General features: G+C 36.1%; 1 protein-coding gene across 1 annotated transcript in view; it reads right to left on the minus strand.

The window, feature by feature from the left end:
• Window positions 1-4249: 4249 nt before the first annotated feature.
• The window catches only part of LOC135213713 (cAMP-dependent protein kinase catalytic subunit 3-like), a 10177-nt gene continuing 1021 nt past the window's right edge, over window positions 4250-13405 (minus strand). The window contains exons 2-8 of the mRNA XM_064247823.1: window positions 11812-11980; window positions 11016-11125; window positions 10173-10326; window positions 8227-8318; window positions 6626-6807; window positions 6163-6240; window positions 4250-5873 (exon numbers count right to left, since the gene is read on the minus strand). Of these exons, the coding sequence (XP_064103893.1) occupies window positions 5748-5873; window positions 6163-6240; window positions 6626-6807; window positions 8227-8318; window positions 10173-10326; window positions 11016-11125; window positions 11812-11980 (911 nt within the window). The 3' untranslated portion in view covers window positions 4250-5747. The remainder of the gene's footprint in view (window positions 5874-6162; window positions 6241-6625; window positions 6808-8226; window positions 8319-10172; window positions 10327-11015; window positions 11126-11811; window positions 11981-13405) is intronic.

The following is a 13405-nucleotide window of genomic DNA, read 5'->3' on the forward strand; positions in this document are numbered from 1 at the left end:
TAGTTTAGGAGTGAATTAAGAGGTGTGGGTCCAAACTGGGTTAACTTAAAGGTAGGTCAACATTTCAATTTTCCACAAAGGCTAAGATGCTATTATTGGACGGCTGATTTGAGCCAACGGTCATTTCGTTAGGAAGCGGTTTCGTCTTTTAACGTTTAACTTACTTATTTAACTTAACTTACTTATTTAAGACTTAATACACTGTTTTCTTTACCTTAACTAAACTTTGAGCCCTTTTACGTAGTTAGGCTATTGTAATATTGGAGTTTGTGAGAATTAATTAGGCATAGACTCAGATTGAACAATTTTACAGGGGTTTATATAATTACATGGGCGTAGTAGAGAATTTAGTCAAAATTAGGTCTGTCTGTTTACTTAGCATTACTATTTGGGATTAGTTTACTTTAATTTTACTTTAACTGGGTCGAAACTTAATTGAATTCTGGGACCAAACTGAACTACCCTGGGAATTTTATGGCCTTGGTTTAATTTATTCATAGTCCTTATTAGATTAATTGCATTTATCTGAATTACTCTTACCTGAATTTAACTAGCCTACTTAGGGTGGCCATTTATTTGACTTGCGAAAGGGTGACAAAGGTATATATAGTAAGCCCATGAACACTTGCACTTATGTTGAGTCGTTATAAATTAAGAAGTTTAATATATAAGTATATTCAGTTACAGGTGATGATAAATGAGAAAGCCTATCAATCGGTGTTTTTATTCAGACATTATTGCTGACATTTTAAACAGAAAATTATTCTTTAAATTTTAAGGAAAATTACAGACATTATTTAAAAAGAAAAAAAATTCTTTTATCATTCTTTGGCGTATTTTTGGCTTGATTTGATCTTTATTAAGTATATTCAATAACAGGAAATGATAAATTAGGTTTATCAATGACATTGTTTTTATTCAGACGTTATTTATTGCTGACATTTTAAACAAAAATTAGTCTGTAATTTTTAAGGAATATTGTAGTAATTACATAAAAAAAAGAAAGGCTGAAAGGGGAATAAAGAGTGAAAAAGGGGGACTGTCCCCCTCAAAGGGGGACGTATGGTCACCCTAAGCCTACTTAAACTTACAAAGCAATTATTAATCTCTTGGATTTTCTGGCACAAGTCTGAAAACACGTTAGGAGCACGGAAGAATTGTGTGCTTAACAGCCCCCCCCCCTTTTTTTTATACAATTTACTGTAGTACTAGAGAACACTCAGTGGAAGGAATCACCCTCGTAATTTTGTAGAGTATATTCCTCCAATCTTCCCACTGAGTGAAACAAACTTCCCACAATGGGCATTCATTAAAAAGCGGCGGCCATTTTGGAAAAAAACATCCACAACAGCCATCAGAGGTGGATGCTGAAGTTTCACATTTGATCGAAGGTCTCTCTTTTCCTATTTCATTATGTTCTTCTTTCGATAGGAATTCTCCGATTATATACGTAACTTTCATCTTCTTAGTAAGGTCGTTGGTGGTCAATTATTCTATTTCTTTCTTCCCTGTCAGCAAAATAGTAATAATATAGAAAATTAAATCTGTCCTCTTCTATATTTACACAAAAAAGGACAAAAGGTGAAGTTCTCATTCAGGTGTCTTTTTATTATATTTAGGTTTAATGAGTTGGTTCTTGAACAGAAGCAACGAAGCAAAAGTATTATCATAAAGTTCTTCTTCTTTTAATTCACTTTTCCACTTCTTATTCATCGTCACTTTATTTTCCATGTCCTCTTTCCACTTCATCGAGTCCCAAATTCTGGGGTTTGTCCTTAATTTCTGTTTTGGACATCAGCCCAGTTTTCTTAAATTGATTTTAATTCCTTGCATGTACTTTTCCACTGTTTTCTATTTTGTTTTGTTTTGAAAAGTTCTCTTCGGCCTAATGTGTTAGTAATTTACCGAAGCAAATGGAATAATTGGGGAAAATGAATCCTAACTGGGAATAATAAATGAAAATAACAATCACAAAATACAATAAACAATAAAAAAAGGTGGGGGGAGGGTGGAAATAGAGACAAAATATCCTCAAACGAAACTTTCTTTCATAACGAACGATCCCAAACAGAGGCATTACTCGCACCTACACTAAATACTAATACGAAGATAAATAACAGTGACAGTTAACACCAATTCCCTTAAACTGAACTAAAACACAAGACAAAGTTGTAGAAACTCAAACTTGGATGATGAACGTTTTTCACATCACAAAAAGAATGGAAAAAAAAATGCATCCCTTCCTTCCTCAGGCCCCAGAAATGGCTGCTCCTTCGATCCTTTCTATTTTCTATTCCTCCGTTCATATTCTCTATCTCTCTCTTCACTCGTCCTCCCATGAAACATCTTTCCTTTTGCTACAGCTGCCCTATTATAACGAAAGCGTAAATTAATTTCTTTTATTTGCATTGTCAATTTAGATCAGCGTATTCGAAATTTCTAGACTTGATAACTGTAGCTACTTTTTAAGGGTAATTTTTTTCTGCAGTTGCCCTATTATTAAGAAATCTTTAAATTATTATCTCTAATTTGCCTTATGCCAATTTAGATCAACATTGTTTGCAATTTCTAGATTTAATAACTACTTTTTGTTTACGTTGTTTTTTGAAGTTTAGTATCCGTCGACTTTGAACGTAACATTGTGGTTATAGGCGCCTCCTCAAAGTTTGGTTATATCGTCGAACTATCGTTTTAACGATTGTTTTTCTATTATTATTGTTATTATTTACGATTGTTTATGAACGCTTTCTTGGTGTTTTGTCTGCATGGCGAAACAGGCCTCCATGTACCGTTGGCTGCTTTGTACCATCCCTTTTATATCATGTTTTTCCTTCTTTTTTTTTTTACAATACATATTTTATCTCCCTACTTGGTATGTGGTACATAGCAGCCTTGTTTGGTACATACAAGCCAAAGCAGTGATACATAGGAGCCGGTACAAAGCAGCCCAAAAATGGTACATACAAACCAAAGCAGTGGTACACAGGAGCCGGTACAAAGCAGCCCAACAATGGTACATACAAGCCAAAGAATTGGTACGTATTTTTTTTTATTTATTAGTTCTTGGGACCACAATTTGGATTTCAGTCCTGTACTGTTTGTTGCTCGCAGGAGAGTTTCCAGCCCTGTGATTGGTTTATCAACAGCAGCCAATCAGGAGCGTCGTCGTATGGGACGGGCCTAGACATCAGATGCACGGGTGATGTAAATAGATGAGGTTTTACGTATTTGTATTTAGTTTTGTGGTAATAGGTAGGACTTAATAATTGTCCTCTAGTTTTACTTAATAATTATCTTCCTTTAAATTAATATTAGTATTTATTAATTACTGTTATTTCCTCTTTCTTTGATAAGGTGTTTAGCTTTCCTAGTTAAATTTAGGGGATCCTCTGATATTCGTCCTTTCCTTGTTGTGGTTATACTAAGGAAATGATTTATTTATTATATCCTACAAGGTTGATCTGAATTTTGTATTTATTGTATTGATCTAAAATTTTATATTTATTGTATTGATCTAAATTTTGTATGGGCGAGAGAGAATGAATTAATTTTTTAAGGAGAAGAGAAGAGAGAGAGAGAGAGAGGAGAGAATGAATTTTTTTTAAGTAGGTGAGAGAGAGAATGAAAGAGAGAGAGAGGGGGGGGGTGGAAGAAGAGAAGCAGGAGAGAGAGAGAGAGATAGAATTAATTTTTTTAAGGAGGAGCGAGAGAGAAGGGGGGGTAGGCAGGGGAATGGAAGAAGAGAAGCAGAAGGAAGGAGAGAGAGAGAATGAATTTCATTTTTTCCTCAATTTCTCCTCCTCCTCAATCATGCAACAATTAACATAATCTAAAAAAAATATATTTTATAGATTTATTTTCTAAAAAATATTTTATAGATTTATTCTATAAAAAAAAAAAATATTTTAGAGATTTATTTTATAAAAAATATTTTATAGATTTATTTTATAAAAAAAATATCTTATAGACTTATTTTATAAAAAATATTTATAATTTATTTATAATTTTTTAGATTTATTTTATAAAAAATATTTTATAATTTATTTTATAAATAAAATTTTTGATCTATTTTTTCTCTCAAAATGAAATCACATTTTATAAATGTTTTATGCTTTGAATTTTATATAAAAGACAAATAAGCAAAATGCAGTCAACGAAAGAATTTGAAATAATAAAAAGACAATAGTATTTTATAAATATTTTATGTATTTTATAGAAAACAAAATAAACAAACATTCAAGACACAAATAAATTAGAAAAATAATAAACTGACAAATCCAACACAAATACTTTATAACATTTTATAGATATTTTATAAAATATTCTATATCATTTGTAAAAACACAAAATAAAAAAATAAAATACAATAAGTAACAAAATTTAAAAAATAATGTAGGACGAACTCAGAGATATTTTGAACGATATTTTATAAAATGTTCCAGTTTTATAGAATATTTTATATTTCATATCGTACTTTATATATCTATATATATATATATATATATAATATAAAAGACAAGTTTTCTTTTATGTATTTATTTATCATCACAGCCAGTTTCCTCTCGACTACTCTGCTACATTGATTCAAATTTGCCTAAAATACAAAAACATACGTCGTATTTACATGTGATGTATATATACGTACAAACGTACAAATGTATGTGTGTGTATATATATATATAAACACACGTGTACATACGTACCGTTGTACATTGATTATGTATACAAATACACATATGTATGTGTTCAAGTGTGTAAAAATACAATTATTTTATTGCATAATAATGAACGTATGTACATACAGTTTATACGTATGCTCAACTGTACATATTTGAATGTGTACGTATGTATACATACGTACGTACATACCTGTGTAAAAACACAAGCCTTTTATTGTTTAATAATGTACGTATGTACTTACATATATTATCTGTACATGTGTGTATGTATGTGCAATTGTACATGGTTTAATATGTACGTATATATAAATACATATGTATTTAAGTGTAAAAATAAAAGCATTTTATTGCGTAATAATGTACGTATGCACTTACATATATTATCTGTACATGGACGTATGCGCAATTGTACATAGTTTAATATGTATGTATGTATACATACGTACGTCTTTAAGTGTGTAAAAATACAGGCATTTTATTACGTATGAATGTATGTATGTACTTACGTACATAATCTATACATGTACGTATGTGCAATTGTACATAGTTTAATATATACATATGTATGCATACTCAAGTACATTATATACATATGTATTACTTGCATATTTGTGTATGTACGTATTACATACGTACAAACATACGCACTATTCGTGTACGGACGGACCACTATATTCACAGTCATCCTGGGAACAACGTACGTACGCACGCACATACGTATGTACAAACTAAATCAACAAACTGTACATTAAAAATTAAATAAAACTATATATACAAATTATAATGTCATCATAGGTCGCAGGCACAGGTCATATGTCATCGTAGATCACAGGTCATTGTAGGTCATAAGTCACCATAGCACACAAGTCATTGTAAGTCAGAGTATTGCAGGTAACAGGTCATGATTGGTCATCGCAGGTGTCATCACAAGTCAGAAATCATCATAAGGATGTCACGGGCCACTTTTGGTCATCGTTGGTCATCGTCCGCATGTTGCAGGTCATTGTAAGTCATCTTATTATATTATAGGTCATCATAGGTCATGACTGCAGTTCATCTCATCGCAGGTCAGAAGTCGCGGAAGAGCGCCAGCTGGGCCTGGGAGACACCCTCGGACGATCTCCAGTCGTTCTCTGGGTAGTCGTCGAAGTTCCGGGTGTCGCCCTCGTAGCTCACTTTGGGCACCAGTGGAGCCTGGAGGTGGAGGGGGGGGAGAAGTAAGAGAGTGAGAGTCAGAGTAAGAGCTTGAGAGAGAGAGAGAGTATAATATTATAAGTGAGAGTACGAGAGGACGAGTGGGAGAGAAACAGTTAGAGTAATAGAGCAATAGAGACCCTTACGCGATTAACTCTAGAGTAAACAGATCCTTAATATATCTACTGTGGAATAAACTAGGGGTCCTTAATCTATTTACTCTAGAGTAAACAGGTATCCTTACTCTATTTACTCTAGAGTAAACAGGATGCAAGGAGGGGCCACCCACCTTCATCTTCCTGTGGTAGACGTCGTCCCAGTCGACATTCTTGAAGAACCTGTGCTTCTTGACATCCTCGGCGCCGTTCTGAAAAGGACCAGGTCACGGGGTTATACGGGTCACGACCGGCCGGTCGGTAGCAGACAGACAGACAAGAGCCTCGCACGACCGCTAGCCAACCAGGAGCCAGGTCCTCACCGGGTCTCCCCATGCTGCCGACCGACCGACCTTCTTCTTCGCCAGGTCTTACAGAATCAACATCCATCCACACCAGGTCATAGAGACCCAACCAATCACCAGGTATTACAGAATCACCCAATCACAGAAGCCACCAGGCCATATGGATTCAACCAATCAGAATCGGCATCCATACTCACCACGTCTTGCAGAATCAACCAATCATAATCAACATTCATCCTCAACAGGTCACAAAGACCCAACCAATCACCAGGTCCCAGGTCACCCCACTGACCTTCATGTTACCGAGTCGCTTTGTACGGTCGGGGGTGAGGAGCTTCTTGACCAGGTCCTTGGCCGCCGGGTCCAGGTGGCGCGGCCACTCCACCCGGCCGCCCAGGATCTTCTCGTAGATGCCGAAGGGGTTGTCGTCGAAGAAGGGGGGATGCCCCGCCAGCATCTCGTAGATCAGGATCCCTGCCGGAGGTTCCACTTTGGAGTATTTGGTGTATTTTACATATTTTAACTATCTTACATATTTTAATCATTTTAAATATTTTTGGAATGTTTTAAGTATTTTACATATCTTAAGTATTTTTAGAATATTTCAAGTATTTCACACATCTTATGTGTTTTGCATATCTTAAGTATTTTTGGAATATTTAAAGTATTTTACATATTTTATGTAGTTTTAGAATATTTTAAGTATTTTACAATTTTATGTATTGTACATATTTTGAGAATTTTTGGAATATTTTAAGTATTTTACATACCTTACATATTTTGCATATCAAGTATTTTTGGAATATTTTAAGTATTTTACATATTTTAAGTATTTTGCAAATATTAAGTATTTTACATATTTAAAGTATTTTACATATTTTTATTTTTTGGATATTCAAGTATTTTACATATTTTAAGTATTTTACATATCTTAAATATTTTTGGAATATCTCAAGTATTTCACACATCTTATGTATTTTGCATATCTTAAGTATTTTGCATATCTTATGTATTTTGCATTTTTAAGGATATTTAGAATGTTTCAAGTATTTTACATGGTTTATGTATCTGACATACTTTAAGGGTATTTTCCAAAGAATATATATATATATATATATATATATATATATATATATATATATATATATATATATATATATATATACACACAAATACTAAACAAAGAATAAGCAAAAATATATTACTACATTATATTTTATGGTATTTTATAATGAATATTCAAATAAATATTAAAAGAATACACAAAAATATCTATATATATTATTCTATAGCATTGTAGAACCCATAAGAAATGATTATCTAGAGAATAGACTAATATGTATATATATATCTTATATTTTATAGTATTTTAGAATAATAAAATTTTGAAGATTATTTAACAAGGAGATATTTCATAGTCTTTTTACACTAGGTATTAAAAGAATGTTTAGCAAAGAACAGGCAAAAATATATGTAGATATTTTATAGTGTTTCAGTATAAATATTTTGGGAACATTTAACAATATAAAATATATTCTTTATATTTTCTATATTTTATAGTGTCTTTTGAAGTATTTTTAGAATAAATATTTGAAGATATAAGATATATATATATATATATATATATATATATATATATAATATATATATATATATATATATATATATATATATATATATTGTAGTATTTAAAATTGAATATTTTAAGAACATTTAACAAAATATATAAAATATATTCTTTATGTTTTATATATTTTAGTGTCTTTTGAAGTATTTTAGAATAAACATTTGAAGATTAACAAAGATGTCTTTTAAAATGAATATCTTAAGAACATTCAACAAAATATACTCTATATTTTACATATTTTATATAGAGAGTCTTTTGAGACCGACCTAAGGCCCACCAGTCGACTGCCTTGTTGTGACCCTTACTCTGGATGATCTCGGGTGCCAGGTACTCCGGCGTCCCACACAGGGTCCAGGTCCTGCCGAAAAAAAGAGGAGAGGTGACCCGATTGACCTGGTAAAGTCTCTCTCTGATAAAGTCTAAGAAATGACCTGGTGAAGCGTCTTAACAATTATCAGGTCATAAAATAGTCTTAACAAATGACCTGGTAGAGTCTTAACAGATAACCTGATATACAGTCTAAGGATTACCAAGTCACAGAAAGTCTAGCAATTGACCTGGTAAAGTAACTAGCCATTACCAGATTGATTTTACTGATCACCAGGTCTAAGGTCCTGCCAAAATAAGAAAGATGACCTGGTAAAACCTTGACAAATAACCTGGAAAAGCCTTGACAAGTGACCTGGGAAACAGTCTTAACAAATAACCTGGTTATAGGAAACTCTCTAACAATTTACAGGTCACCATAATGATAAGGCTAACAATTAAAGTACCAGGTCACGATAAATAGTTTATTGATTAAATACCAGGTCTTAAGGTCCTGTTGATGTAGAGGAGAGATAACCTGGTAAAGTCTAACAAATGACCTAGTAAACACCCTTAACAAAATGACCTGGTAAACAGGAACACTGTTTTTTTGGCAATAACTTTTGATTATCATTATTATTCTAAGGAGGTTTCATCGCAACTGTTGGGGCTGGGGGTGGGTGGGGGGGTGGCATGGGTTGCCTCCCACCTGGGGTAACTATGTAGCTGATGTGGTAGTACCTTGCTCATTACGGCAACTCACCGAGGTAGACGAAGCTCTGCCCATTTTGGGGGAAAGTGAGCGGACTTGGCTGCTAGCTTGGAATTCCTCCATTTTTTTCATATTCGTATCGTTTGCGCTTTACGGATAATTGTTGAACGGGTTTTCCGCAATCAACTTCAAAACCGACGTACGGATTTCCGCGTTAATTTGGGATTGTACACCGAACTGGCAGATGTGCTTGATTAAGCCTTTTGCTCGTAGAAAAAGACCGACCTCTTTCTTTACTCAGACTCTTTCAAACGAGCGGTGCTATATGACGCGTCTGTGGCACAGAGCCACCTCCCCTTATCTATAGATTAATTAAAAATATAATTATTTAAAAAAATTTATATATCGTCATACAGCACATTAATTTTCCCTAAAAAATTTTGTATGGCCCAGGATGGGTAAAATGGCATTTAACCGTAAGTCATACAACCATTCGACGAGGTATAGCGGGGTATACGCTACACTGATGTCCCCGATTCACATCAACCGGTTTTGCGGACGGTTGAACCTCACCTTTTCGAGTAAAAACTTTAACGAGACACACGTGACGACGCACAGGACTTCCAAACATTAGGACGAAGAAAGCCGTTTAAAGAAAACAATATGTTGTGGCCTCTGTTACTGTCAATGACTCATATGTCACAGGAATTAGGTAGGGTTCTACGCTTGCCAACTCACCTTTATCCGATGCTTTGATGAAAAGTTATTGTTGGAAAACACAAGACAGTGTTCCCCCCCGTATTTGCTGGGCATACATACCAGACAACAACGCCCCTTCCCGCGAATAGCTAGAACCCGTAAACAGTTGGAACCCCTGTAAGAATGCTTAAAACTGCCTATTTTGTTAGTTAAGACTCGAGAAAACCCCACTAAAAATGTTTATACCTGAATGTCTTAAATAGTTTTATCATAAAAAGTGAATTTTATGATGAAATATAAAAAAAAAAGATTTGTGGATATTTCTCATAGAAAAATACAGCGAGTATGCGAATTTCCCGCGAATAACAGATGGACATGGTCATCCCCCACCCCCATCCTCCTCTTCATCCTACACTCATCCTTTAACTCGTCAACCTCCTCTTCATCCTAACCCTCATCCTTCTCCACAAGTGACCGGGTTCGATCCCAACTGACCTGTCGGTCAGCTTCTTGGCGAAGCCGAAGTCGGTGATCTTGAGGTGGCCGTCTTTGTCCAAGAGGAGGTTCTCGGGCTTCAGGTCTCGGTAGACGACGGAGAGCGAGTGGAGGTACTCCAGGGCGCTCACGATCTCCCCCGCGTAGAACAGCGCTGCGGGAGTGTGGGGGAGGAAGGGGCGGGTGGGATTAATTACTTGAGAACTGACACTGACTCCATAAAAACAACTTGAGAATAGGTGTAAATAACTTGAGGTCTCAACACAATAGTTTATGAGAATGACTTGAGATTTGACAAATAACTTGAGAATTGGCAAATTATGTCTAAAATAACTTGAGAAATGACAAATATTAGAAATTACCTAACTTGAGGTTTGATAATTAAAAGACGCTGAGATTTGATAATTAAAAAATGTCTTTGTTTAACAGTAATTCTACGTATATAATATACCATGAGATTTTACTGACAGAAATAATTGAAAATAACTTGAGAATTGACAGAAATAACTTGAGATTTGACAGTAATTCCATAATAACTTGAGAATTGACAGCAAGTTATAGCAAATTACTCGAGAACTGACAAATTCTATATAGAATAACTTCAGGAAATAACATATTTTTTAGGGTTTAACTTTGGAATTGATGGAAATAACTCCATAACTGACTATAATGTTAGGAATAACTTGAGAATTGGCATGATTTAGGATTTAACTTCAGAATTGACATGATTTTTAGGATTTAACTTGAGAATTAACATAAATTTTAGGATTTAACTTTAGAATTGATACGAAGCAACTGGGGGGACTGACAGCCCCACCAACCTCCAACCACCAGTCCCCATACCTGTGGTGGTGGGAAACTTCCCGGCATTCCTGAGGTAGGAGAAGAGCTCTCCGCCGCAGACGTACTCGAAGAGCATGTACAGGAACCGATCGTCCCTGTGATGCCAGTACCTGAGGAAGGAAAGGAAGGGACAGAGGTGAACCGACCAATCGGGGGGCGGGGTGCCTAGGTTGGCGTTGTATTAGCCAATCGGGAACAAGGTTTATTGTATCAGCCAATCAGGGAACAAGGTGAGGTTTATATTAGCCAATCAGGGACCAAGGTTTATATTGGCCCAATCAAGAAACAAGGTTAGGGACAAGCCAGTCAATCAGGGGACAAGGTTAACTCATATCAACCAATCAGGAGACAGGATCAGCTTATATATTAGCCAATCAAGGGACAAAGTTAACTCATGTCGACCAATCAGGGGACAGGATCAGCTTTTACATTAGCCAATAAGGGGAGAACTTTAACTCATATCGACCAATCAGGGGACAAAGTTAACTCATATCGACCAATCAGGGGACAGGATTAGCTTTTATATTAGCCAATCAGGGGACAAAGTTAACTCATATCAACCAATCTGGTGACAGGATCAGCTTTTATATTAGCCAATCAGGGGACAGGATTAGCTTTTATATTAGCCAATCAGGGGACAAAGTTAACTCATATCGACCAATCAGGGGACAGGATTAGCTTTTATATTAACCAATCAGGAAACAAGGTTAGGGTCAAGAGAGCCAATATCAGCCAATCAGGGGCCACCTTTTTAGAAGACCAGCCTCCCCCTCCCCCAAACAGGAAATTCACTCACATGCGGATGATAAACGGGTGAGACACTGCCCTGAGGACCTCCTTCTCGTTCTTGACGTGCTCCACCTGCTTCAGCCGGATGACGTCCGCGATGGCCAGGATCTTCATGGCCAGGTATCCGGAGGTCACCTTGTCCCTGCAGAGGCATACCCGCCCGAAGGTGCCCGTCCCTGAGAGAGAGAGAAAGAGAGAGTTACAAGGATGAGGATGTCTCAAAGACTTGCTTGTCTATCCTAAGAGAAGACAATAGAGAGAGAGAGAGAGAGAGAGAGAGTTACGAGGATTAGGATGCCTTGAAGATTTGCTAGTCCATCCTAAAAGAGGAGACGATATCGTGTGTTCACTTTTTATCTCTGTTCAAAGAGAGAGAGAGAGAGAGAGAGAGAGAGAGAGAGAGAGAGAGAGAGAGGGGGGTTATCCAACCTTAGTCTTAGCAGCCTCTGAATTATCAAACGCCCCCACACACAATCTTTCTCTCTCTCTCTCTCGCTGGCTCCATTCCACACATCTATATGAACCCCGGAAGGAAGGAGGAGAGAGAGAGAGAGAGAGGGTGCTATTTTGACTGCACGTAATTCAATTGGCGTATGGCACCGTGCCTAGTGTCTCTCTTTCTCTCTCTCTCTCTCCTAATCACTTTTTCTCCTCCGTAATTTATCTCTCTCTCTCTCTCTCATTCCCACCATCTCTTTATCTAATTTCTCTCTCTCTCTCTCGTTTTCTTTTTTATCTGAAACCCTCTCTCTCTCTCTCCTTACATCTCTTTATTTTTTTCTCTCTCCCTCCTTCCATCTCTTTATTTAATTTCTCTCTCTCTCCTTCCATCTCTTTATTTAATCTCTCTCTCTCTCTCCCTCCTTCCATCTCTTTATTTAATCTCTCTCTCTCTCTCCCTCCTTCCATCTCTTTATTTAATTTCTCTCTCTCTCTCATTCCATCTCTTTATTTAATTTCTCTCTCCCTCTTATTCCTAATCTTCCAAACGCATTCTCAGAGAGAGAGAGAGAGAGAGAGAGAGAGAGAGAGACAGGTGTCGTATTTGGGGAGGGTGTTAAGTTTAGCCCACTATTTTTCACACCTTCCTGGCTCGTAACCTCCTTTTGAGAGAGAGAGAGAGAGAGAGAGAGAGAGAGAGAGAGAGAGAGAGAGAGAGGGGGGGATCAATACAGGCATTCGGGAATTGATTCCCGATTCCCGTGACGTCACACACACACACACACACGAAGCTATTTCAAGACTACGAATAGGTCACAAGTTTTCGTGAGCCTTAGGCCTAGACGTGGTGTGGATCTGTCGGGAAAATGAGAGAGAGAGAGAGAGCTTCATTTAAACATCCCAGAGAAAGAGATATATAGAGAGAGAGATAGATAGATAGATAGATAGATAGATAGATATAGAGAGATAGATAGGTATAGAGAGAGAGGGAGAGAGAGCTAACAAAGGTATGAATTAAAGATATTCAAACAGCCCAGAGAGAGAGAGAGAGAGAGAGAGAGAGAGAGAGAGAGAGAGAGAGAGCCTCAAATGTCAAGGATATTGATAGAGAGAGAGAGGACACAGCGACTACCGTTAAAAATGTGCTACATGAAATCCTC

The sequence above is a fragment of the Macrobrachium nipponense genome, chromosome 43 (genome assembly GCF_015104395.2).
Source record: "Macrobrachium nipponense isolate FS-2020 chromosome 43, ASM1510439v2, whole genome shotgun sequence".
Taxonomy (NCBI): Eukaryota; Metazoa; Arthropoda; class Malacostraca; order Decapoda; family Palaemonidae; genus Macrobrachium; species Macrobrachium nipponense.